The 26,889-nt window shown below is 44.3% G+C and overlaps 1 protein-coding gene across 16 annotated transcripts in view; it reads left to right on the top strand.

Annotated features, from left to right (window-relative positions):
• Positions 1-26,023, top strand: part of INTS6L (integrator complex subunit 6 like) — a 61,080-nt gene extending 35,057 nt beyond the window's left edge. For 6 of the 16 annotated variants that reach the window (XM_013991008.2, XM_013991007.2, XM_013991012.2 and 3 more), the window contains 11 exons: positions 1,689-1,841; positions 6,255-6,387; positions 12,086-12,180; positions 13,199-13,309; positions 15,512-15,730; positions 16,786-16,909; positions 18,573-18,715; positions 20,465-20,699; positions 23,160-23,534; positions 24,564-24,657; positions 25,056-26,013. In XM_013991008.2, coding sequence (XP_013846462.1) covers positions 1,689-1,841; positions 6,255-6,387; positions 12,086-12,180; positions 13,199-13,309; positions 15,512-15,730; positions 16,786-16,909; positions 18,573-18,715; positions 20,465-20,699; positions 23,160-23,534; positions 24,564-24,657; positions 25,056-25,164 — 1,791 coding nt within the window. In that variant the 3' untranslated portion in view covers positions 25,165-26,013. Of the gene's footprint in view, positions 1-1,688; positions 1,842-6,254; positions 6,388-12,085; positions 12,181-13,198; positions 13,310-15,511; positions 15,731-16,785; positions 16,910-18,572; positions 18,716-20,464; positions 20,700-23,159; positions 23,535-24,563; positions 24,658-25,055 lie in introns of all 16 variants that reach the window. The other 10 variants (XM_021080861.1, XM_013991010.2, XM_021080864.1 and 7 more) reach the window with 3 other exon arrangements.

Below are 26,889 nucleotides of genomic sequence, written 5' to 3' on the forward strand. Positions count from 1 at the left end.
CATATAAATTATTACAGAGGACTGAAAGCACATTGGAAGGCTATTTTTCTCAGCTCTCGAAATGTCTTCTAGGTTTGTAAACCATGGAGGCAGATGAGCATATTTATCCCCCCCCCCTTTTGTCTTTTTAGGGCTGCACCTGTGGCATATGGAGGTTCTCAGGCTAGGGGTTCGATCCGAGCTGTAGCCACCTACACCACAGCTGCAGGATCTGAGCCACATCTGTGACCTACACCACAGCTCACGGCAACGCCAGATCCCTGACCCACCGAGCGAGGCCAGGGATCAAACCCGCATCCTCATGGTTACCAGTCGGGTTCGTTTCCTCTGTGCCACCACGGGAACTTGGCAAGTTTATCCATTTTATAAAGGAAACAGATGTTTTGCCAAATCCCCATCAGCCTTACAGATCTCTCAGAAAGAGTGGGTGGGGCCATGTCTCACTCTGGGCCCTGGGGCTGGTCCTATCTCCTTCTCTCTCCATTTGCCTTTGCTGCCACCATCTCCTTCTCTGATGCTCTGCATTCCCACAAGCGAAAGCTGTTAGTAAAATGGGCTGCTCCATCAATCTCCTCTGGTACCCCCGGCACACAGACCTTTCAGCCCAGCCCAAAGCACCCCAGCTCTAGCCGTCCAAGTGTGTGGGTGTGAGAAATGCTGTAAAAATTCAGCTGCAAAGAAAATTTCAATCGAGCCCTGGAGTGATGGGCTTTTTTTTTTTTTTTTTTGTCTTTTAGGGTCATAGCCTTGGCATATGGAGGTTCCCAGGCTAGGGGTCCAATCAGAACTGTAGCTGCTGGCCTTCGCCTCAGCCTCAGCAACACTGGATCTGGGCCACGTCTGCGACCTACACCACAGCTCGCAGCAATGCCGAGGCCAGGGATCGAACCTGCATCCTCATGGATGCTAGTTGGGTTTGCTAACCACTGAGCCACGATGGGAACTCCCTTTAAAGGTTTTCATCTTGCTTATTAGTGGCTCCAGCTTTGTCATTACCTCATTAGAAAGCTTCATGGATGTCTTCTTCCCCTGTAGTATCTGGACTGTCTAGAACCTCCAGGTACAAAGGAGCAAGGGTAGTCCTTGGAGGTCCTCCTTGGAGGTGGAAAAGCAGATCTCAATTTCAGGGTTCTTTTTGTTTGTTTGTTTGTTTTAGGGCTGCACCCATGGCATATGGAAGTTCCCTGGCTAGGGGTCGAATGGGATCTGTAGCCACAGGCCTACGCCACAGCCACAGCAACACCAGATCCAGGCCACATCTGTGACCTACACCATAGCTCATGGCAACACTGGATCCTTAACCCACTGATGGAGGCCAAGGATCGAACCCAAATCCTCATGGAAACTACATGGAGTCCTTAACCCACTGAGGCACAACGGGAACTCCTTAATGACTTCTTACCCATAGGTAAAGCGGTTGTATTTTTTTTTTACTTCACAGAAACTGTAGTTCAAACGTTGGAACTTACCGTTCCTCTTCCCAATACCAAGTAGACTCTAGAGAGAAGTAATCTGAGTCTCATCCCCGCATGGAAGCCATTGGTGATGCGTAGATATCAAGGGCTGTCTTTCTCAAAGCAGTAGTCTGTATCTCAGCGATGGTTTGACAAAACACGAAAGGGTGGCAGAACTGTCATACATGTAAAGTCTCTTGATAACAGACTGTGTTTCCCCCTCTTGTCTTTTAGCCTCCGCGAACCTCTCATCCTGTCGTGAGGTTCTCTTGCGTAGATTGTGAGCCAATGGTAATAGACAAACTTCCCTTTGACAAATATGAACTTGAACCTTCACCCTTAACTCAGTACATCCTGGAACGAAAGTCTCCCCATACCTGCTGGCAGGTACGTATGCTTCCTTGTTAGCCAAATGCCTGTTACCACTCTGAGGTCTGGGAGTCATTGAGCTGAGACTGTTAGTAATGTTTCTCACAAATGATATCAAATAAGCAACAAGGCCAAGCAAATAGTTTCAGACTGACATGAATCACTAGCTGACTGTACATTGCCATTTAAGGACGTATAATCTGGGGAAACCTATGTATTTGAAGATTTGGAGGACTCCCCGGAAGCCTATCCAGGTACCCCAGGTTAAGAATCCTTAAACTAAAGGATTGCTTCTTCTTCTTTTTGTCTTTTTAGGGTTGCAGCCATGGCACATGAAGGTTCCCAGGCTAGGGGTCCAGTGGGAGCTGTAGCTGCCAGCCTACACCAGAGCCACAGCAACACAGGATCGGAGCCTCGTCTGTGACCTACCCCACAGCTCACAGCAATGCCAGATACTTAACCCACTGGGCGAGGCCGGGGGTTGAACCCACGTCCTCATGGATCCTAGTTGGGTTCATTAACCACTGAGCCATGACGGGAACTCCCAAGCTAAACGATTTCTATTCAGCAATGGCTTCTGCAACAAGAGCAGTGTTCTCCGCCCTTGTTGTGAACTTAACAGATTGGAAGTACAAGACATTTTTGACCAAACCCCATAAGCCTGAAATGACTTTTTGTATCAGTGCAATGTAGTCAGACTCTTCTTCCTGCAGTCCAAGCCACGCTGGTGTGTATAGTGTGGATTTTACTTGCATGAGGCAAATCCTCAGGCAAATGCAGAGACGCTGGCTCTTCCAACAGTTAGACGTTAGCCAGAAGGACTTGCTATTTGTTGATCGACTCACTTTCGGGCTTTAATTTGTAAAAATCCAGACATGGCAGTCACAGCCTTTGTATTTGGATATAATAAGGAAGTCCTGCACGGTAAGAGTGTTTGTTCTATTTCCAAACTCCAGGACAACATAGCAGTAATTGTTAGATTCTAGTTATGTAAGGAGCGCTTGGAGTCTGCCATCTGCTTCATCCTAACACGTGAAGTCATTGCTACTAGTTGTCTTTAAGATACTTGAATTCTCCAAAGATGCTAAAACTGGGTAGAAAAAAAGGAACAGGCATAAAGCAAGGATGTAAGAGTGCAAGAAACAGAATGAGCTCATACACACACACACACACACAGAATATATTAATATATAATATTGAGCGAAAGAATTCAGGCATAAAAGAGCACATATCATATGATTCGACTCTATAGAGTTCAAAAAGAGGTAAAACTGCCTCACTCTGCTAAAAGTCAGGATAATGGTTTCTCTTGGGAATGCAGAGTAGTGACCAGAAGAAAGACAGGAGGGAGTTTTTGTCAGATTCTACTTCTTGATCTGGGTGCTGAGGACACATGTGCATTTATTTTTTGAACATTCGTTGAGCTGTATACTTAGAATTCATGCACTTTTTTGAATGTGTTTATGTTTCAGAAAGATACACCAAAAATGTGCTAGAAATGTGGAGATAAGGATAATAGAATGCTAAGTTAAAATCAAGGCAGGCAGCTCGAAGTTATAAATTAAAAACATTTTTGCCATAAAAGCAAATAAAATTATCCTTTTTCCCTAAAATAGACCTTCTTTTCTATAAAGTGCACTCGTTGTAAATCTTCTCTGAAGGGACTTAAGAAATCCTGTCCTCTCTCCCTGTACCATCCCTCAAATATGCTAGGCTTTTCTCTTGCACCTTTGCTTTAATGCGATGAATTTAATGGGAGTTAAAAAGAACCAGGAGCCAGAGAATTCGGCAAAATCATAACAGAGACTGGATTCTATAGGAGTTCCCGTCGTGGCACAGTGGAAACAAATCCGACTAGGAACCACGAGATTGGGGGTTTGATCCCTGGCCTTGCTCAGGGGGTTAAGGATCCGGCGTTCCCGTGAGCTGTGGTGTAGGTTGCAGACACGGCTCGGATCCCACGTTGCTGTGGCTGTGGTGTAGGCCTGTGGCTACAGCTCCGATTAGACCCCTAGCCTGGAAACCTCCATATGCCATGGGAGCGGCCCTAGAAAAGGCCGCTTGGAGTTCCCGTCATGGCTCAGTAGTTAACGAATCTGACAAGGAACCATGAGGTTTCGGGTTCAATCCCTGGCCTTGCTCAGTGGGTTAAGGATCTGGCATTGTTGTGAGCTGTGGTGTAGGTTGCAGACTCGGCTTGGATCCCGAGTTGCTGTGGCTCTGGCGTAGGCCGGTGGCTACAGCTGCAATTGGACCCCTAGCCTGGGAACCTCCATATGCCGTGGGTATGGCCCTAGAAAAGACAAAAAAAAAAAAAAAAAAAAAAAAAACCAGAAAAAAACAGGAGCCAGGGAATTCAGCAAAATCATAACAGAGACTGGATTCTAACCTTAGTTCTGCCACCAACTAAGTGGTCTTGGACCAGATAATTTCTCTAGACTAAAAGGTCTCTAATGATAGTCCCTTTGACCCCCTAATTCTATGAATCCGCAGGTGATAAGGAATTTGGAAAAGCTCAGTGGGCTGATGGGAATGAAGGAAATATGAAGGCGAGGAAGGACAAGGGCAGAAAGACAGGTCTTGGGAAAAGAACAACAACCAGTGCTTTTCCTGGTTTTGGGGAAACCATAGGTCTGACCCTTGCTGGCTGTAACTTTTTTTAAAATCCTTTATGATGATTTTTTTCCCCTTTTCTATCATATACACTTAGGAAATAGGGTGAAATCCAGTATGTTTTGTTAGAATCATCTGTTTCTATTAAGGTTCAAAGACATAGTAGATGAGTAATGTTTCAGCACAGCTCATTGTTTTGTGGAGTCACATTACATAGGAAAGATTTATTTTAGCTCTGCCTCTACTTAGCAGGAGTTTAGTGAACTGGTAGGTGATATTGCTAATTGCCAAGAATTAGCAACGTAGGTGGGTTCTGTTAACGTCAGGGTTTGGTTTATTGTCTTCTGCTGAGGGACTTTGGAAAAAGGTAAAGATCTAGGTCCCTAAAATTATGTACTGATGGAGTTCCCGTCGTGGCGCAGTGGTTAACGAATCCGACTAGGAACCATGAGGTTGCGGGTTCGGTCCCTGCCCTTGCTCAGTGGGTTGACGATCCGGCGTTGCCGTGAGCTGTGGTGTAGGTTGCAGACGCGGCTCGGATCCCGCCTTGCTGTGGCTGTGGTGTAGGCCGGTGGCTACCGCTCCGATTGGACCCCTAGCCTGGGAACCTCCATATGCCGCGGGAGTGGCCTAAGAAATGGCAAAAAGACAAAAAAAAAAATTATGTACTGATGCCCTGATTGGGGCTAGAGAGTGAACATGGAACACAGAGAAAACATGGCAGCTAGAGGACTCCAGAATAGCCTATCGAGTGTACGGGACCTGGCAATGTAATATATATCAACTCAGGAGTACCAATAAGGAATGAGATGATAGTCATATGGAATAGAGATTGCTTTCATTTTTATCGAATGTTTGCTCTATCAGCATAATTTACAAGAGAAAATGCCTTCCAGATTGAACCGAAGCATCTCCTTGCTCAATATATATTGCCTCCAAATAATTAGCACCAGGGTCTAGCTTATAATAGGTTTCTCAATAAATATTTACCGGATGAAAAATGAATAAACGGGTAGGGAAATGGAGCATCAAAGGGAAGTAGAGCAAGACTCAATAGTAGTACACAGGAGGAGTGTTAGCATAATCCTTTAGATGGGCTTTATTTTTTTATTTTTATTTTTTTGTCTTTTTGCCTTTTCTAGGGCTGCTCCTGCAGCATATGGAGGGTCCCAGGCTAGGGGTCTAATCAGAGCTGTAGCCACCGGCCTACACCACAGCCACAGCAACTTGGGATCCGAGCCACGTCTGCAACCTACACCACAGCTCACGGCAACGCCGGATCCTTAACCTACTGAGCACGGCCAGGGATCGAACCCAAAACCTCATGGTTCCTAGTCAGATTCGTTAACCACTGAGCCACAACGGGAACTCCCATAAATGGGCTTTTTTTTTTTGGAATTGCCCTCTTCAGGCACAGGGGCCTCGTGCCGTTTTCCTAACCGTCTCCACTCTGGTCACCACTTGTTCTTTCAAGTAGTCAATTTGCTTTAATGGCCGGTGTCACTTAGTGGTATTTCAGCCTTATTTTCCATTGTGCTAACTGGGTAAATATTTGGCTATTGCTGATGCAGCCTGTGGTCTCTGGATGGTTATTGCGTAGTACAGTTTCATTTCTTAACATCCTTTATAAAAGCACTGCAATCTGAACATTCGTATTTAGTGTGAGATGTTATGACATAACCATAATGAAAGTGCTCTTCCCATTGTAAAATCACAGTTAAATTGTGCTTGAGATGTCGGTGCGGAATGTTGCTATGAGTTTGGTTTTACATCAAATCCTTGTGGTCATAACCGTACATCACTTCATGCGCTTCTCAGGTGTTTGTTACCAGCAGTGGAAAATACAATGAACTTGGATATCCATTTGGTTACTTAAAAGCCAGTACGACTTTAACTTGTGTAAACCTCTTTGTGATGCCCTACAACTACCCAGTTTTACTCCCTCTTTTAGGTAAGTCCAGTGTGTGCCATTTAATTTTTAAAATACGATAGAAGAGAAAAATGGACCATGAACTAAGCATTTGAAATGTAGTCAGAGGAATGGATGTTGGGCTATATAAAAGTCTAAAAACTGACTTGAAAGGATAGAATTCGTCTGCTGTTTTCTGTTTTGTTCATTTTCCTTTGTTGTTTTTACATCAAACAGAAGAAACCCTTAGCCTCTGCAGTGTGATTTTTGTGCTGCTCTTTTTTTTTTTTTCTTTTGTCTTTTTAGGGCTGCACCCGTGGCATATGGAGGTTCCCAGGCTATGGATCCAATCCGAGCTGTAGCCGCTGGCCTACACCACAGCCACAGCCACGCCAGACCTGAGCCACATCTGCGACCTACAGCACAGCTCACGGCAACGCCGGATCCTTAACCCAGTGAACGAGGCCAGAACCCGCAACCTCATGGTTCCTAGTCAGATTCATTTCTGCTGCGCCACGACAGGAACTCCCCTGTGCTGCTCTTTACGTTGCACGACCCAATACTGCCACCCCTTTTCTCTCCAGTTTTAAGTGCACTTGACTTTTGGTAGCCTCATTTGGATCTCCCAAATACCACTGATCGGGATTAACACTTTAAGAATCTGATAGTTTTCTTCAGAAAATAGAGTTTCTGTGGGGCTCTTGGCTTGCAGTAAGTTCCTCCACAAAAGAATATGAGATGTTCTTAAGGCATCTGTTTTAGGCAGGGTGGCACGTAAAGGAAATAGGTGCAAGAGTGAATTCCGCAATGACTGCAGTCATAGAAGCTGTGGTTTCCATGGCAAAATTCTAAAAGGAACAACTCCAGAAGCAGTTATGCAGACATCACTGAAAATGTGTGTAGAGATTTTTTTTCTCATTTAAAGAGCCACATCTGTTTAGGGTAACATAGGGCCATGTGGTACCCTTCTAGTTGTAAAGTTGTGAACATTTTTAGTTGGTGATTTTTGCAAAAAAGTCAAACCTTTACAAAGTTTTAACATAGTCATTCATTAAAAGCATACAATTTTCAGGGCTACAAATATTATATATATTAAATGTGCTATAAAAGCAATTCTTTAATATGTTGCAAGTTAAGAAGGCTAAGAGTGGGTCATGATAAATGGCTGTTTTGTGTAGCCTGTTACAGTTCTTAGCCCCATCTATAAATATCCTACACAGCTCAGGGCAATGCCAGATCCTTAACCCACTGAGCGAGGCTAGGGATCGAACCTGAATCCTCATGGATTCTAGTCGGATTTGTTTCCGCTGCGCCACACCGGGAACTCCTCCTTGGTCATTTTTTTGAGGGGAGTCTGCTCCACCCTGTTTAGAGCATCACTGTCCCTTGGCAAACATCCAAAGCCAGAAGGTTCTGAACTAGCACTCTCAACACTTCCACCACTACTTCATGTCTGGCTTGTGTGGCCTCCATAGTGATTAGCAGTCTGGACTGCAGCACATAGCTGCCCTGAGATGAATCCTGGCTCTGCTGTTTGCAAGTTTTTCCCCCTTGGATGAAGATACTTAACCTCTCTGTGCCTCAGCTATTTCATCTGTAAAGTGAGGATAATGATAGCACCTACCTCAGAGGGATTTAGTTGGGATTAAATGAATTAATACACTTACATCGCATAGAATTCACCTGGCAAACAGTAAGTGCTCAATAATACTATCAGTGTTATTATTAGTGTTGTCATTATTAATATCACTGTTATCTCAGTAGCTCCGCAAGGCACTGCTATTCCATATGAAGGATGTAATGTAAAGATGGGGCAGTTATGCAGAGTCTTAGTAGGAAGGAAAAGTATTAGTAAAAAGTCATCAAGTTGAGTCATACACACTTTATAGTGTCTGGAACATCACTATTGTACTGTGTAGTGCAGGAACTGTCTCTGGGGTTGACCCCTGCTTCCTCTTCACAAATTCAATTATTTCCATCAAAAGTTTAATTATTTAAGCACTAAAATTTACCAGGGATGGGGAATTCCCATCGTGGCGCAGAGGAAACGAATCTCACTGGGAACCATGAGGTTGAGGGTTCGATCCCTGGCCTCGATCAGTGGGTTAAGGATCCGAGCAGCGCAGCTTGGATCTGGCATTGCTGTGGCTGTGGTGTAGGCTGACAGCTGTAGCTCCCACTTGACCCCTAGCCTGGGAACCTCCATATGCCGCGGCGGGTGCGGCCCTAGAAAAGGCAAAAAGACAAAAAAAAAAAAAAAATTACTAGGGATGGATAAGTGAGGCTTGATTATATCAATGAGCTACCATAAGAATCTTGTCAATAGTCAGTCGTCACTGCCAGATTATTGCAATTGGCAAGTTCCTCTTAATCAGGAAATTAGGAAATTATTTCTTTCTATTAAAGTTCAGTAATTCCAGAAATTAAGGCATTTGTAGCAATTTTTTTCTTTTCTTAATATACCACATTCAATCATTTTTTAAAAAAATTTAGAACTGGGGACTTGGTTGAAAAATAAAGTCCAACAGAGTTCCTGTGGTGGCTCAGCAGGTTAAGAACCCGACATAGTGTCGGTGAGGATGCGGGTTCGATCCCTGGCCTTTCGAAGTGGGTTAAGGATCAGTGTTGCCACAAGCAGCAGTGTAGGCCGGCAGCTACAGCTCCAATTCAGCCCCTGGTTCGGGAACTTCCATATGCTGCAGGTGCAGCTGTAAAAAAACAAACCAAACCAAAACAAAACCAAACAACCGCTTATCTCCATATTAAGACCAATTATCATCAGGAGGAGGAAAAGAGACTAATCGGAAGAAGATACTTTGATGTGTATTTATCGCTATATAGCTGCGCTTCACAGTTTGCACTATTTATGATTTTGCATAGGGGTTTGACGTGCATCATCTGGTTGCGCAGAACCAGCCTTGTGCTAAGGCAGCTCATTTTATAGATGAGATGGAGGCGCAGAAGGCCAAGTGATGTCTCGAAGCTCTCTGAGCTTGAACTCAGGGAGCCCCTGTCTTTCTTCTTTTGGAAGCAGGACATGGGGAGAGATGAGCTGGAAAAGAAAATACCTCTCGTTGTTGAGTCTGGGCGGTGCCCTTTTCCTCTCGCTCCTCTCCCTCGTGGGTGACGGAATCCTTGATGACACCTTCGCTTCACCCGCCCGGAGACTGCATGCCACCGGAAACCCAATACCACCGAGATCATTTTCTGAGCCGCAGAGATAGCGACTAAAGCAGTGTCACCCGAACTGCTCTCTACCCTAAATCTAGACGGGAAGATTTTCTTTCCTCCTCTCGCCCCCGTTAAAAAATAAATCCGACCCGAAATCATTAGACTAAATTAGCTCCTGGGCAGAATCGTCGCAATTGGCATTGTTAGCATATTAAGACTATTATTGACTCTCATTATCTAATCTATTTATATCTCAATGTCGCTTCGGTCTGGTGGTATTTAAATTTGTCAGTTAGTTTCCCAAAGCTGCCTAATTCCCCACAGACTTCACACAAAGACGCGGTATAACAGGATATTTCCATGGTCTGTCCTTCCTTCCTGAATGGCCTTTAAAGGCCTGCGTGCTGCAAGGAGCCAGAAATCTCTTCAGATCTTTTTTCCTTTGTTCCTTCTACACGGTACCAAAAGAACAAAAGACCTACATTTTATGACTTTGTAAATTCATTTAAATTAGTTTCAGCAGGAGCGAATAGCTTATTATAGCCGTAAAAGGAGGAAAATATGTAGTGGCCTTTCTTAACCAAAGTAATTCAGAATTTCAAAGAATAGCCCTATTGGTAGAGAAATTATGCATATGTCATTGGGGTGGATTCCCCCCCCCAAATAAAGCACTTGTTTTTTGGATAAAAGCCAATAAAACCTGAAGAAACAATATAGAGGATGAATTTATACTATTTTTGGTATTTATAGTAAGTGTGGCAGATTCACGTTTGTTGATGTATGCGAATATCAATTTTGAAGTAGTATATTAAAACTGTTTTCCTTACCCTCGGAAGGAAATAGATGTTTTAGAGACATTCTTTTCTTTCTCTCTTTCTTTCTCTCTTTCTTTCTCTCTTTCTTTCTTTCTTTCTCTCTTTCTTCTTTCTTTCTTTCTTTCTTTCTCTCTCTCTTCTTTCTTTCTCTCTTTCTTTCTTTCTTTCTTTCTTTCTTTCTTTCTTTCTTTCTTTCTTTCTTTCTTTCTTTCTTTTGTCTTTTTAGGGCCACACTCGCAGCATATGGAGGTTCCCAGGCTAGGGGTTGAATAGGAGCTGCAGCTGCCAGCCTACAACACAGCCACAGCAAGTCAGGATCCAAGCCAAGTGTGCAATCTACACCACAGCTCGCGGCAACACCAGATCCTTAACCCACTGAGCAAGGGCAGGGATTGAACCTGCGTCCTCATGGATGCTAGTCAGATTCATTTCCGCTGAGCCACGGTGGGAACTCCCTAGAAATTTTTGTGTAGTGTATAGAATGCATTTAGATTATTGAAATAATTAAATTTGAGTGTGAAAAGATCGGGGATATCTGCTTATTTAAGGAAAATATCTTTAGTTGTAGTAACGATGCACACGGTATTCAACAACCTATTTAGTCGCACAAAATTTTAAACTTCAAGCTACATCTCTACTTGCTTTTACTCGGGCTATCACCCAGTTGTTAACTAATGTTTGAGAGACCTAGAGTTTGGCTTAAAATGCCTGACTACTGAAATCCAGGAAATGAAGAGGGGGGAAATATGGATAGACAAAAATATACACTGATTACGGAGAGTTCAAAACATAATTTAGAGCTTGCCATTATTAGCTAGACATTATTGAGGTATAATTGACGTAGTCTTTTAGTTTCAGGTGTTTAACATAATGATTCAGTATTTGTGTATATTGCAAAATGATCACCAAAATAAATCTAGTTAACATCAATCACCATGCATAGTTCCAATTTTTTTTCTGATGATAAGAAATATTAAGCTCTACTCTCTTAATAACTTTCAAATATGCAATACAGTGTAGTTAACTGTATAATCCCAATGCTGTACCTTACGTCCCCATGACTTATTTATCTTATAACTGGAAGTCGGTACCATTTGACCCCCTTCGCCCATTTCACCCACCCTCCCAAGCCCCCAGGTCTGGCAACCACCAATCTGTTCTCTGTATCAATGAGTTTTCTTTGTTGTTGTAATTTTTGTTTTATTTTATTTTTTGCTTTTTAGGGCCGCACCTGTGGCATATGGAGGGTCCCAGGCTAGGGGTCGAATCGGAGCTACAGCTGCTGGCCTACACCACAGCCACAGCAACGCCAGATCCTTAACCCACTGAGCAAAGTCAGGGATCAAACCCGCATCCTCCTGGTTCCTAGTTGGATTCGTTTCCACTGTGCCATGATGGGAACACCTGTCATTGTTGTTTTAACATTTTTTATTTCCATAAAGGAAATAGTCCATCAACCAATGGCCATGGATTCCTTCTCAGATGAGATCAGAGTGTTTTAATGTTACATTTCATGTAGCTTCACAGATTAAAGATGACTATGTAACCTGAGAATTTCATTTCCTAGAAAACTATATACTTGGGTACATAGTACCCAAAAAGATCAATCAAAAAAAACTGCAATGAAAGGTTCATCTAATGTAACTGAAACTGGAAATTTCTAAGAAATTATATAATAGGTGTGGATTGCTTGAGTTAGATCTTGGAATTCAAGCCTGAAAAAATGTAATGTTTTATTGGATTTTCTCTTGCAGATGATTTGTTTAAAGTTCACAAGCTTAAGCCAAATTTGAAGTGGCGACAGGCTTTTGACAGCTACTTAAAAACTCTGCCTCCATACTACTTATTAGTATGTATTTCTGTGTATGTATGTACTAACTGCATCAGTGATGATTCTTGTCACAAGAAATGTCAATGAACCAAAAAGCTCACCCTTGAAATTAAATAGTTTTTTTAAATTTGTAAATTCGGGTTGCCATTGTCTTCTCAGATTATATGTTAAGTGCTTGAAGACGTCATGGCGGCACAAAAGAAAATCGTTTATTTCCTTTCACTGCCATGGTTCTCCTTATAAAACACATCTATGTTTCTCTTATAAAAACTAACCTTATGCAATTAGAATTTTGGAATTGAAGAAAAATAAGTCTGGATTCATGTATTATTTCAACTTCCCCTTTTTAACTCTAGAAATTCGCATTATGGTATTTTCCTCTGGGTGGGGGCGGGATGGGGGGCCCTGAAGATGTTATATTTACTTATTGCTTGTTAAATGTATCCTAGATGCAGCAAGAAGTCGGGGCACTGGTTTGGGCGGGGGGGAGGAATCCAAAAAGAGTGAAAAGTTACTAGGTGTCATTTGGATTTTTATAATTTGAGAAAAATATTCATGACTATATTAAACTAGTCATATAATCTACATCAAGATTACCAAAATCATTTCAGAGGTGGATGTGGTAAACTTTAAGCCAAGTTTCTAGAGGTGAAAAGGCAGACTCTTAAGTGGTACCCTTGGTGTCACTGGGAAGAGAAATTGGGGTGTGTTGGTATTTACCATGGCAGGAATGGGGTGCACAACAAAATGCAATGTGAAATGATTTTATGACTTGGGAATGAAGACTGAAAGCAATTGGCCTGTTTGCATTTGCTGTTACTTGCTCTTCTTATCCCACTCTCTTCTGATTTTTTTACTTTCTGCTCCTTACTTCTCTGCTATTTTCATTGCCACTTTTTAATGTTCCATGTTTGGTTTTATGTGCAGCACCTTGACTTCTAAGAAATGAATCATGTCCCTTTGCCCCTTATAACTGAACTTTGAGTATTTTAAGATTTATTCTATTCTTACTGTTGTGTATTTTGTTTCCTTATAGCCATTAAAGAAAGCACTAAGGATGATGGGAGCTCCAAATCTGATATCAGATAATTTAGATTGTGGACTTAGTTACAGTGTTATCTCTTACCTTAAAAAACTCAGCCAACAGGTAGTATTGGTAAAAACAAACAAACAAAAATCCTTTGCCCTCAGAAGTGCATTTCCTTATTCTTTAGTGTAATTGTAATTTTCAAATTAAATGTGTATATATTTCTACACTTTATGGATTAGTAATAATGTGATTCTCTATGGCTTCTAGCTTCACCATTAAACCGCAGTTAAGGGTCTGTCAGTATCATTGGATGCTGTGCCATTTCTCCTTTTGCTTGCCAGTTTGTTCTACCCACAAGCTGGTTGATATTTGTGGCCTAAGAGGGGCAGAGGCTTAGTAGCATTATCTCGTGGGTCACATTTTGTCTTATCCTCAACCTAGTTTCTCCTCAAACCTCATTGGGCTAGAACATCCCCCCTTTTTTAGGTCAGCACACCGAGGTGTGGTGTGATTAAATGACTTGCCTGAAATCAGTTTTTAGGCAATAAAGATCAGTATGCTTTTTCGTGGAGGGGGGAGATGAGACCAGTGTATCTCACACTGGAGGGTGATAGGCCCTCCGTCTGTTCCTTTATACCCCCACCTCATTTACCATTATTCACCTTGTCCCTTGCCTGCCCCTCTCTATTAGTACCTCATCCTCCACTCACCCCTACTTATCATACTTCTCACCTCTACCTAGCCCATTCTTGCAGGGTGGAAATGTTTGAGAACTACTGAGTTAGAGTTTTACCGCCATACCTATGTGTTATGTTATATGACAAATTAATGCAGCAGCTTTACTTTCTTCGTATGCACAAATGTATTCCCAGGTAGGGAATAGAAGTAGCATGTGCGCTGACAATAATGCTTCGAGTTGGATATGTTTCAAAGTTGGGCCTTTAGAAAACCGAGAGTAGCAGGCAAAAAAGTGTCAGATTTTTGACACTAAAGAATCACAATGACTCCACAATTTGGGATGCTGACACACCTTGCTAGGAACTGGCCAAAACTTAATCATAGTCTGGAGTTTATCAGCTCCTACCAGTCCAGTGTGCTCATAAATGCAAAAGAAAGTAAAGGCGAACCCTGATTTCTGGTCCGCCAAGTGCCCCTTAACCCCTTTTCTTCTCTGCTCAGAGATTTTGGTTGTTGTTAATGTTTTGTTTTGGTTATTTATGTATTTATTTTTTGATCTATTGATTTGTATATTTTTATTTGATCTTTACCTTAGGCCTTTAAGGCTGTGTCAGCAGGGTATGGCCAGAAGGAAGAATAGTGAACAGTGTTGAACCTCATGCAAGTTCTGGGACCTTCTGGGACCTTCTGGGACACATTGCATGTAGAGTTTTATAGATGAGATTTCAGGACCATTTATGGAAACAGACCCTTCATTTGCCCTTATGCCTTAGTTCATGAATTAAATGTTTAAAAAGAAAATAAACACAGTTAATACCAATAATTAGGGAAAATTAATGAATATCTCTGATCGAACCAGAAAAAATTCAAAATTGACTTGGGCTTACTGGACATTGGTGGAATGCCACCTTTTAGAGAAGGAGAAAAGATCATTACTAATTTGTACTAGCTCTAATTACTAATTTAATTACTAATTTAATAACTCTATGACATCAGTGTTCTTTGAACCATCTCAGATGTATGTAAATCACAAAATATGCCCAATATATTGCTACAATACATTCTCAAGTAATGTGTCTATTAATAGGATTTTTTTTGTTCTAAGTAAGAAACCTATCGAGTACATGTTACAAATTATTTACTTGGTAATACTTGTTAAATTAAGCATTACCTTTTCGGGGGGTGGCCCGATATTAGAAATAAACAGTGTGCATTTTTTTTCAGATATAATGCCAATCTATGTAATCTGAATTTTAGCACTAGCATACTTTTATAAATACTCTTTATGTCTGGGTCCAAAATGAATATGTTGACTTAGTTTAGATTTTACCGTAACAAAATATGATTTTTAAATGTCTATGGATGTAATTCTTACCCATGGTTTTCATTCTCTCCATGAGTCAATCATAATTTTGAAACTAGATACGAGAAAAAAACATAGTTATTTGTCTTTCTAGCCCCCTCTCTCTGTTTGCTGTGGTAGTACAGAGAAGCACAGGAAAATGTTTAATTATCTGTTTTTCTGTGATTTGCAATTGAAATTTGTTCAATGGGGTTCTTGAAGCATTACCTTTCTTAGGTAGTAAAAATGACAGTTATACTAAAAATCTTTTCATAACATACTATGTACTTTCATTTTAGACCAAACTAGAATCAGAACGAATACTAGCATCAGTGGGGAAGAAACCTCCCCAGGAAATTGGAATCAAAGTGAAAAATCATTCTGGAGACGGTGTGTCCTTGACTCACAATAAAAATTTTAGAAAACTATTGAAAGAAATCATAGGGGAAAGTGCACCGAGACTGACAGAACTGAATACCAAAGAATTTGCTGGCTTCCAAGTAGGGCTCTTAAACAAGGTAAGTTGTGACACAAATAGCTTGTATGTGTTTGAACTTGTCTGAGACATTTATGTCTTTCATATTTACTCTAGTTTTGAGACAATTACGATCCTGTTTTGGACATCATAGCTATTAATGGACCAGTTGCGGATTGGCAACAGATGCCGATAAGGAATTAAATGTACGTGATGTATTTGGGGAGTTAGGTCTGTGAAAGATAAAGGAGGAAGCAGGGAGAGCCTTCAGATCCCTGGCAGAACATTTAGTGTCCGTGCAGCCATTTGGTCCACGCTAAAAAGTCCTTGAAATTTGGTCCAATCCAAAAAATATTCATGAGTGTATCTGGTTCATGCCAGCGGTTCTGGACAGGACCACATATCAAGGACCTTTTGGTCTGGACCAGCTGTCTCCGTGGACATTTGGGACAGGACCAGATGTCTGTTAACATCCAGAAGGTTCTGCGGAGCTAGCACTGTGAGAGGGTGGAGGAAGGAAGGAGGAATGCCGCAGACATTGGATAGCTTCTAGAAAGTCTTGGCCAGCCCAACAGGGACCTCTGGCACCTCCATTTCCCACAGAGGAGGCCCTCGCTGGGCAGACCTGGCCAGGCCCCAACCCCCCGGCCACTCTCAGTCGCTGGCCGGGGGCAGCCTGGGGAGGGCGTGGCCTCGGCTCCAATGCAGCAGCAGCTCCCGAAGGTCCTGCAGCAGGGGGTGCTCGGCTCATCACACCCCTTGGAGCCTCAGCCATTGCTTCCTGGATGGCCATCCCAGCAGCTCACCTCCACGGCTGCCCGGGGAAGCGCCTGGTACAAGCAGCGGGCCGGCAAGGCGGCCCCAGGCGCAAACCTCGGGACCTGGTGTTTTCAGTGACGCCCTTGACAGAGGGAACCCCCGGCGGCTGTAGTACTCTGTGGCTGTACTCGCGTGCAGAGCAAGGCCAGCAAAGGCCACCTTCCCGCTGTGTGAGCTGTAATGAATAGCCCTCTCGTCACTAAGATTCTAAGAGGATTAAAAATTACATTTCTCTATTCAAAGCCTCAGGAGTAACTGAGATTGTTTCATCTCAAATAGGATTTGAAACCTCAGACATACAGAAATGCTTATGATATTCCACGTAGAGGTCTTTTAGACCAGTTAACCAGAATGCGATCCAATCTGCTGAAAACACACAAGTCTATTGTCGGACAAGATGAAGGTAAGTGAACAAGGGAGTATGTTTGCTGATTAGGAAAGTGTCAAGCCGGACTTACACAAAGACGTTTGTTACCTAAGAGTACATTATTTCGTCATACTCTTCCCTGAATCCCTTCCTCTACCCATGTACAAGTTTACTGTTTTGGGGTTTAAGGGGAAGGGTGCTTTAATCAGCACATACATTACTTTTTTTGCCTTTTTTTTTCCTAGGGCCACACCTGCGGCATATGGAGGTTCCCAGGCTAGGGGCTGAACTGCAGCTGTAGCCGCCGGCCTACACCACAGCCACAACAATGCAGGATACAAGGCGCGTCTGCGACCTACACCACAGCTCACGGCAGCACCAGATCCTTAACCCTCTGAGCCGATCCTTAACCCACTGAGTGAGGCCAGGGATCAAGAGGCCGGGGATCAAACTCTCATCTTCAGGGATACTAGTTGGGTTCTTAACCCACCGAGCCACAACGGGAACTCCAAATCAGCACATATATTACATTATACATGCTTTAGCGCTTGTAAGTCTCAAAACAGCCCCATGAAATTGATGTTGGGTTTTTTTTTGTTTTGTCTTTTGTGATTTTAGGGCCGCACCCACAGCATATGGAGGTTCCCAGGCTAGGGGCTGACTCGGAACTATAGCTGCTGGCCTATGCCACAGCCACAGCAACGTGGCATCTGAGCTGCATCTGTGACCTACACCAAAGCTCATGGCAATGCCAGATCCTCAACCCACTGAACAAGGCCAGGGATCAAACCTGTATCCTCATGGGTACTAGTCAGGTTTGTTAACCACTGAGCCACGATGGGAACTCTGATTGATGCTGTTTTTATGTCCATTTTATGGACCCTGGAACTGAGAGTAAGCATTTTAGCAGTTTGTTTGCCCAGGTTTAGTGAGTTGGAAAGTGGCAGAACCTAAGTCTATTAGATTTTGGAATTGCTCACCCCAACACTATACCACACAGCTTACAGTGATGTGTTAAATTCACATTCCTCATTTACATGAAAGAATGAACCGGATACGTTGTCCGGTATAATTCCTGATGGTGCGAAAGTCCCCTCTGCTCTGTTTTGTTCATTTTATTATTTTTTTAATTTTAAAAATTTATTTATTTATTTATTTTCATTTTGTTCATTTTAAACAGGGTTGTTTGTCCATTAAAATGAGTACACCTTAGCCAAGCCAACCTCCTGTATTTATATGCCAGGGTTTTATTGGTGGTGGTGGGGGATGGGGAGGGGAAAGGGCTTTTCTAGGAAGATAGCCTATAGATTTAATCAGATTTTCCAAGAGGATGAGTCCCACTAAGCAAAGTTCTCTGGGGGATACGAGAAAACCGTGGAGCCTGGGCTCTTCAAAACACAGAACACAGAGGGTGCTCTGAGCTGGCAGGGTGGTCTGAGGAATGTCAGCCCATTCTCAAACCTGGTATGACAAGTAAAGGAATTGTTCTTGGCCTAGTGATTTGAGCTTATAGGCAGTAGTGATGGTAGACTGAGTACTGAGGAGGATGAAGAGAGATGATTTTAGGACCTAGGATCCCAGATTTTAGACGAGGGGTTGCCAAGATACACAATGCTAAGCCAGACTGTGACCGCCTCTTCCTAAAAAGACCATACTCTGCAGCTGTCCAGCACCTGTTTCTTTCCTGGTGATTTTACAGATTCCCTTCATAGTGTTCCAGTCGCACAAATGGGGAACTACCAGGAATATCTAAAGACATTGGCTTCTCCACTTCGAGAGATCGATCCAGATCAACCAAAAAGACTACACACTTTTGGAAATCCATTTAAACAAGATAAGAAGGTGGGATATCTATTTCCATGTCTGCCTAAATCGTGATATGCTTGCTATCATTCCTTTCGTCACGGCAAGATATATATAAATCAGAGGTTCTCCTCTTTCTTTGCTTCCTTCCTTCCTTCCTTCCTTCCTTCCTTTCTTCTTTCTTTCTTTCTCTTTTCTAGGGCCACACCTGTGGCATATGGAGGTTCCCAGGCTAGGGGTCCAATCGGAGCTGTAGCTGCCAGCCTACACCACAGCCACAGCAAGGCAGGGTCCAAGCCACATCCACGACCTACACCACAGCTCACGGCAATGCTGGATCCTCAACCCACTGAGCGAGGCCAAGGAACGAACCCGCAACCTCATGGTTCCTAGTCGGATTCATTAACCACTGCGCCAAGACAGGAACTCCAATACTCATAACTCTTTTGCAGATGAGCATTACTATCTGCCCTATAATAGGAAGAAATCAAGGCTCCCAGTGCTCAGATGACTCACCCCAAGTGACACAGTTGATAAGGGTCAGGATTTAATGCCCCATTTTCCAGCTCCACAGTCTCTATTTGTTCCCACCTCCACAACCAAGTTATCTAATATCAAGGCCACCATTATTTCCTCTGTTTACATCGTTCAGATTTCTAATGGTCTATCTAGACAGTGCTGAAATGGTCCTCTTAAAATATGAAGTACTAGGTGATGTCACTTTATTGAATTGTCCTACCAGAGATATAAATGCAAGAGGTGTATATGTGTGTGTGGGGGGGGCTCTATTTCTGTGTATATGATGTGAGAGCTACTCTGACTTGACCATATACGTGTGTAGATGTAGGGGGATTGTATTTGTGTTCATGGAGGAGACCATGCGACAATGACTTCTGTAACAAAATGAGACTGAAAGATCTACTTTGCCCAAATCCTCAATTGTTTCTGCATCTTTGTGTGTCTTGGTTTCCTCATTTGTAGCACTGGAGATAACTATGACACCTAACTGGTAGAGCCGTGTGGAGTATTGCGTTAGCACACGTACGCCGTTTTGAACATTACCTGACACGGGGCACGTGCGCGATGAATGTGTTTTCCCCTTTCTGTACTGTTTTGCTTTGGGAAATGCTTTGGAAAAGTCATTGATCATGGTTTTATTCACATACTGGGAGTGCATATTCTTGGGTTATCCTTGAATGAGACCAGCTAGCTCTTAGTTAACCTTCTATACTGCGGCTCTCATCTTTTATCGATTCCCAAGGGTGAAAAGCCCCAGCCCTCGTTTCTGTCCAGCACCAAGGCAGACATGTTTGAATGTCTGTGAGGCTGCTTTTGGGGGAATGGCATTTCCCGTCTACCTGCCCTTCCCCACTTACATGCAGTGCTCTGTACAGTGATGATCGATATTTCTTAATGATGAGTTTAAAGCACAAAAGCACACCAAGGAGAATTAGTTCCCTTACCAAGTGTTGATGCAAAATGGTTTGTGCTTCTTTAGAAAGGTAATGGGGTTTATTCCCCTTTTGGTTGATAAGAGTTGCTCATTCCCCAGGCTTCCTGGTTAATCATGATTGTGTTATGTTTGACCTTGGACATGACCTTACATTTTGGTTCCCTGCTTATTCCTGGATTAAAACTGAGTAGCATTTTCTGTGAACCGTCTGAGTGGGGCACTGCAAACCTTTGGCCCATCATTAGGATCTAGGTTGCTGATGTCATGCATGATCGTATATGCATATGAAGAGTGCCTGTTGTCTTTAACAGAATATGTTTATTGATGTTTTTTAGGGAATGATGATTGATGAAGCAGATGAGTTTGTAGCAGGGCCACAAAACAAAGTGAAACGTCCTGGAGAACCCAGCAGTCCTTTGTCATCTAAGAGAAGGCGGAGTATGTCCCTGCTGTTGAGGAAACCACAAACACCACCTACTGTAACTAACCATGTGGGCGGAAAGGGACCACCCTCAGCCTCGTGGTTCCCATCTTATCCAAACCTCATAAAACCCACCCTTGTACATACAGGTATAGAGTAGTGGTTGTGATTTCCTTATGGCTCCTAGAGGACTAAGACACTAAACAGTTTTCTTTTCCTTTGTACTCATTTCTCTTGACGTCAGGTTTTGTTCATTAAGTAAACCATTATTATATCATCGATGGGGTAGGTACGAAGGGCCCTGTTGGGGGGGCAGAGACCCTGTTTCAAGGATCTCAATCTGCATGGGGAGGAAGAAGGGGGAAGATCCCTGTTGACATGGCCATGAATACAAGATGGAGAAATGGAGAGAGATGGCCGTGTCTGCTTGGCCAGGGCTGCGCACATCAGGGTGATAAAGTGGGCTCCCGAAGCAGCAGGAGCACATGGGCTGGAGAAGAGGATGGGGCTGCCCGTGCTCTCCCTGTCTGCATCTCTCCATGCTCTAAGCCGGTGCAGGCTGGCCGGGCCTTCTCCGCTGAAACAGGTCCCTCAAGGTCCTCAGGGTTGCCATCTCTTCCTAGTGTCCTTTGACCGTGGTTCACTCCCTCCACTGTGGAAACTTATTTGGGTCCCCAGACACCACAAACTCTGGGTCCTCTTTTGCCTTTGACAGTGGCTCCTTTTCATCCTCTTTTTGCTGGTTTCATGCTTACTTTCCTGCCTCTAAATAGTATAGAAACCCAAAGCTTGGGCCTAGACCCGTTCCTCCTCACTGTCCTTTATCCCTAGGCCATGCTATGCAGTCTCAGGGCTTTAGATAAGATTACACTTCAGCGGCTCATGTCTAACTCTAGACTACCTCTGGCTCTGAACTCCAGACTCAAATTTAACCATGGACATGGTGTCTCCACTTAGCTGTTGGACTAAAACACATAAAACTCAATAGGCATCACGTGTTTCAGCTCAACCCCCAACCTTCCCTCTCTCTAAAGCAGCTCTGCTGGCACCTTCCCCAGTGTGTTCAGTGGCGCCATCCAGCCAGGCGGTGGCAAAGCTCTAACAGCCATCAGTCTCCAGGTGTACTGGTTGGGAGAGTGGAGAAGTACCAGACTGCAGTGTTTGCAGAACTCCACGCTGTGCGTGATGCCAACATTACTGATGGCCCGCTCTTAGCAGGAGGTCACTGAAGCCGATCAGGAAGAGGTGGACACGATCCACTCTCCTGGGCAGTTGTGCTCCGGCACCTGCACGCCCTGATGTGATTATTTACCCGGTGATCCAGGTGGAAAAACTTACACCCACCATGGTTTCTCTTTTCATTTTCTCTCACTTCCATCCCTTGGCAAGTCCAGGCAACTTGATGCGCAATATAAGTCCCGCATCCCACCACTGCTCTCCATTCCGCTAGTCTTCGCTGCCAGCACCTGCCCCCAGGCTACTGCAGTGGCTTCTTATCTGATCTCCCTGCATCCCCTCTTCTCATCGAACCCATTTTCTGTCGCATAGCCAGAGCAGTCATGTCAGCACGGGAATCAGATGGCACCATGTCCATCCTGCAAGCCCACCGTCACCTTCCCCAGGCACTCAGGACAGAGTCTGAACTCCTGACTACAGTCTACCAGCTCTGCTCGCCCTGGCCCCGCCACCCTCTCCTAGCACGAGTCCCCCTTGCTCTCTCGGCCCCTGTCCTTGGCTCTCTGATCCCGGCTCCTCCACTCCTGGGCTCCCACGCTGGCCTTTCCCGCAGCCCGGACCTCTTCCTCTGCCTGGGCCCAGGCCGGCTCTCCCCGCTCCAGGCTCTGCCCACAGGACACGTCCTCAGAGGGCGCTGGCCGCCCTCGCGGTCACCGAGGCCCGCGTCCTGCCCTCTGTCCCCCGGCCCCGCGTGCTTCTTCCCTCAGACGAACGAACCCAGGCTGGAATTGCGGGCTTGGGTCACGGGACACTTGCTGCCTGGCGTCCCCGTGAGAATGAACGTCCCCCCAGGGCAAGGGCTGCTTCTGTGTGTCCTGCCGGCTGCCGCCCCGCAGCTCCTGGCACGGTGCCCGGCCCGGAGCAGGATGAGCCCCTGGAGGAGAGGTGCCAGGGCCGGAGCACCAGGAAGTGCGCTTTTCTGCGCCAGGAAAGATGCGGGAGAGGCCCCCGGGGCGATGGAGGACCTAAAGAGCCTCCAGACCTAAGGGCCGCCTCCTCGGGCTCCTCAGAACGTCTGCGGTAGGAGGAGGGAGCCTGAGCGCGGCCCGTATAGAGCGTGGCATTTTATAGGTAAATTCCAGAAATTTCATGACGCCACGTGAGACTTGCTGCTTTTCAGCTCGTAAAGCCCAAGCTGCAGCCAAACCCTCCGCGCCGCCGGGGATCTGAGAATGTCTGCTCGTCTCCGCCCTTTCTTGGTCTCCATTTGTATTCGTGGCGCCGCCGTAGAGAGAAGGCCGCGCTCTTGTCGCGTCGCCTTCGCGAGCCCGCTTCGAGGGCTCTCCGAAACAATGTCCTCAGAACTGAGGAGCCCCGGGATCTGTGGGGTCGCTCGGCCGCCTCACAGCGCAACGTCCGCCTTTGCTTTCCAGATGTTCCCGTCGCTCCCGAGCGCCCTGAGGAGAAGCTGGAAAATGGTCGCCTCTCGCCGGACGCCTTCTTGTCCAAACCTGCTGCGCCGGAGCTTTTGAATGTGGCCGGAGACGCCGTCCCGCCCGGCCAGTTCGAGTCTCTGGCTGATGGTTTCACGGACCTAAGGAAAGACCATCTAACTCACAAGGCCGCCTGCAATGCGCTCCTGGGAGGAGCCCCAAACTGCAGTGTCCCTGTAGACGATCAAAAAGCCCCGACGCCCTCTGCCTTGGAACCTGGGCCAAATACTTTGCAAATAACTCCTGCCATGGCCCAGGGAATCAATGCTGATATAAAACACCAGTTAATGAAGGAAGTTCGAAAATTTGGACGACGTAAGTAGTGAAAGAACATCCACCACTAATGTCATGTGAGGTCCCTTTCATGATACGAAGGCTCCCAGGCTAGGGGTCAAATCGGATCCGCAGCAGTCGGTCTACTGCCGCAGCTCAGGCCCCCGCTAGATCCTTAACCCACGGAGGCAGGCCAGGGATCGAACCCATGTCCTCCGGGATACTCGCTGGGCTCTTAACCCGCTGAGCCACGATGGCAGCTCCTCATTTTATGATTCGCAATAGACTCAAGGTATCTCTTGAGGTGCATTTTGGGGAAGTATTGGGTTTTCACATAATTGAAAATGATGCCTTTGCTTTACCTAAAAACACCCCGTACACCTTTCTCTCCACCCCCGCCCCAGCTTATCCTAACAGTTTCCTTTCGCTGTTGTAACAAGTTAGCACAAACTTTGTGGCTCAAAACTGTATTATGTCATAGCTATCGTTGTGGAAGGCAGATCTGCAGTGCTTTTCCCTGAGCCAAAGTGGAGGTGTTGGCTGGCTAGCGTTCCTTCTAGAGGCTCTAGGGAGGATGTTTCCTTGCCTTTTTCCAGCTTGTAGAAGCTGCCTGTCTGTATTCCTCAGCTGGTGGCCCCTTCCTCTATTTTCGAGCCAGCTGTTCTAGTCCCTTCTCTCCTCTCTAAGCTCTGCTGCCATCCTTGTATCTTTTCTCTATGGCCTCCTTGTCATAATGATGTTTGTGAGTACGCTGGGTCTGCATGCATAAACTTGGATAATCTCCCTGTCTCAAGATCCGTAAGTTAATCACGTCTGCAGAGTAAAGTGTCATTTGCCATATAAGGTAACATGTTCACAGGTTCCCAGAATTAGGACATGGACAACCTTGGGGGCCATTTCTCAGACAAGAGTTTCCCTAGCAGATATATGCAGATGTTTTGATTTGAGTGCTGAAAATACAAACTGTACCTAACTTACCACACATGAAGAATGATTTCTGAGGATGTGTGAAGGCTGAATTTTAGTTTTCTATCCATATTTTTAAAAACACTACTTTTTAAATATCTTCAGGGTATGAAAGAATTTTCGTTTTGCTTGAAGGAGTGCAAGGACCTCTTGCAGTCAAGAAACAATTTGTTGAATTTACCATCAAGGAAGCTGCAAGGTAGGTATAAGGGGGAACTCTTCATTGTGGCTTTTTTCTCTTTTAAGCAGTAGGGCCCACTGGAAGACAGGCAGAGGAACTGGTACTGCCTTGCGTTTCTAAGCCCTGGCCCTGCCTCACAGTTACACCTGTCTCCAGAGGCATTTAGATTGATATTATCTGAGTCCAACTCACTCATCTGAGTCTATGGAACCTTCTAGACTCTTCACAGTTGGAGGTGGGCTTGTGCACTCAGTTGGCACTGTTGGTATTGGCTAAGCCCTATCTTTACATGAAGATACATTTTCTATTTCCCACTTAGATTGTCAGTTCCACTTTGTACCCTGAACAGTGCCTTACACGTCATAAGTGCTTTAAGGACCTTTTGGTTAATAAAATTTCTTTTTATTTATTCTTAGGTTCAAAAGACGAGTCTTAATTCAGTACCTTGAGAAGGTACTAGAAAAAATAGAATCACATCACCTTCTCCTCAACGTCAATCACATCAACAGCAGATCATCATGTTAATGCAAAGAGCAAGGAGAAAAAAAGAACAAGCTTTCTGTGCTGCAGGCTGGAGCAGGATATTGTTGAATATCCTAGAATATTTTAGTCAAGGGAACTGCCTTCCAGAGGCTAAGAAAAAGCAGTGGAGCTTTTTGGCATATGATTCTCTGGCAGTAAAAGCTGGCTTTTGCCCCATGCGTTTTCTTGGAAGGTATTAATTTGTAGTTTTGTGGTTCCTTTTCCCAAGTGAGGAAGGTGATGTGATTCATCCAGCAGGTGAAATTCAGTCAACACTGTCGCCCCTACCACACTTTTTGGGATAAGGGTTCACTCTTGAACTTGGCTGTCCTGGGCATTTCCAGAGTGACTTGGTGCTCTTAAATGGTGTCCTTTCGAAAGAATAGGTGTTCAGATTCCAACTAGTTATCTTGTGTGTGCTGAACAAAGTTTTCAACAATTCCTAGTTGTGCCTTTTCAAACATGCAATATTCAGGACAGTTTGGATCCAAGAGCAAGAAAGCTGCTATTCAGGTAACTTATCTCGCCGTGGGAGGGGCAGGGAGAGTCAGTAAACAATCTACCTCCAACTTTCTTCTATTTTGTCTAGAGACATTGCAAAGTGCACCTGAGGCTGCCCCAGGCCCTGACGTTTGTTCTCGTATGTGACAACAGAGAATCTTCAGGTGGACTTAGGCATTCTGTGCTTCAGAAGCACTAAAAGAAAAAAATAGTGTATATATTTCCTTTAATGTTTATACAAAGGTTTATATGGAGCAGTATTGTGATGTTTGTATTCATTTGCAAAAAAAATTAAGTGTACAAAGAGATTTTGACTTTGCATATATAAAATAAATCATTTTATTGATTTTTCACAAGTTCATTAACGCTCAAGAAACTTCTTGCTTTCTCTTTCTTGTGATTTGTTATTCCTTTTGGGGGAAAGAAAAAAGTGCACCCTGGGTTAAGATGTTAGTGTAAGGACTTAAACGTCAAAACGTCACTCGTAGAACTGAAGGATATTGGTGAAAATGGTGGGGTAGCGTACTCTCGGGGTTAGCCCCTCTCCAGAAATACTGAAAACACTGGTAAAAATGAGCAGAATCAAGTTGGTTGGAACTCTGGAAGACAGAGGTTTACAGCAACCGAGGGAATGTTGAGTCATGAGGAAAGCCATTGAAATTGCGTTTGTCTGTTTCAACCTGTCTAGAGGGCTCCCTGAAGGACTGACCCAAGGGGATTGATTTTTTTTTCTTTTTTCTAAAAGTATAGTTGATTTACAGTGTTGTACCAATTTCTGCTGAACAGCAAAGTGACCCAGTCATGTATATATTCCCTCTCTTGTATTATCTTCCGTCATGTTCTATCACAAGTGATTAAATATAGTTCCCTGTGCCGTACAGTAGGGCCTCCTTGCTTATCCATTCTAAACGTCATAGTTTGCATCTACCAACCCCAAACTTCTCATCCATCCCACTCCCTGCCCCCTTCCCCTTGGCAACCACAAGTCTGTTCTCCATGTCTGTGAGTCTCTTTCTGTTCTGTAGATAGGTTCATTTTGCCATATTTTAGATTCCACATACAAGTGATATCATATGGTATTTGTCTTTCTCTTTCTGACTTAGTATAGAATCTCTAGTTGCATCCATGTTGTTGCAAATGGCATTATTTCATTCTTTTTATGGCTGAGTAGTATTCCACTGTATATGTGTGCCACGTCTTCTTAATCCATTCATCTGTTGATGGACA

Source organism: Sus scrofa, chromosome X (genome assembly GCF_000003025.6).
Source record: "Sus scrofa isolate TJ Tabasco breed Duroc chromosome X, Sscrofa11.1, whole genome shotgun sequence".
Taxonomy (NCBI): domain Eukaryota; kingdom Metazoa; phylum Chordata; class Mammalia; order Artiodactyla; family Suidae; genus Sus; species Sus scrofa.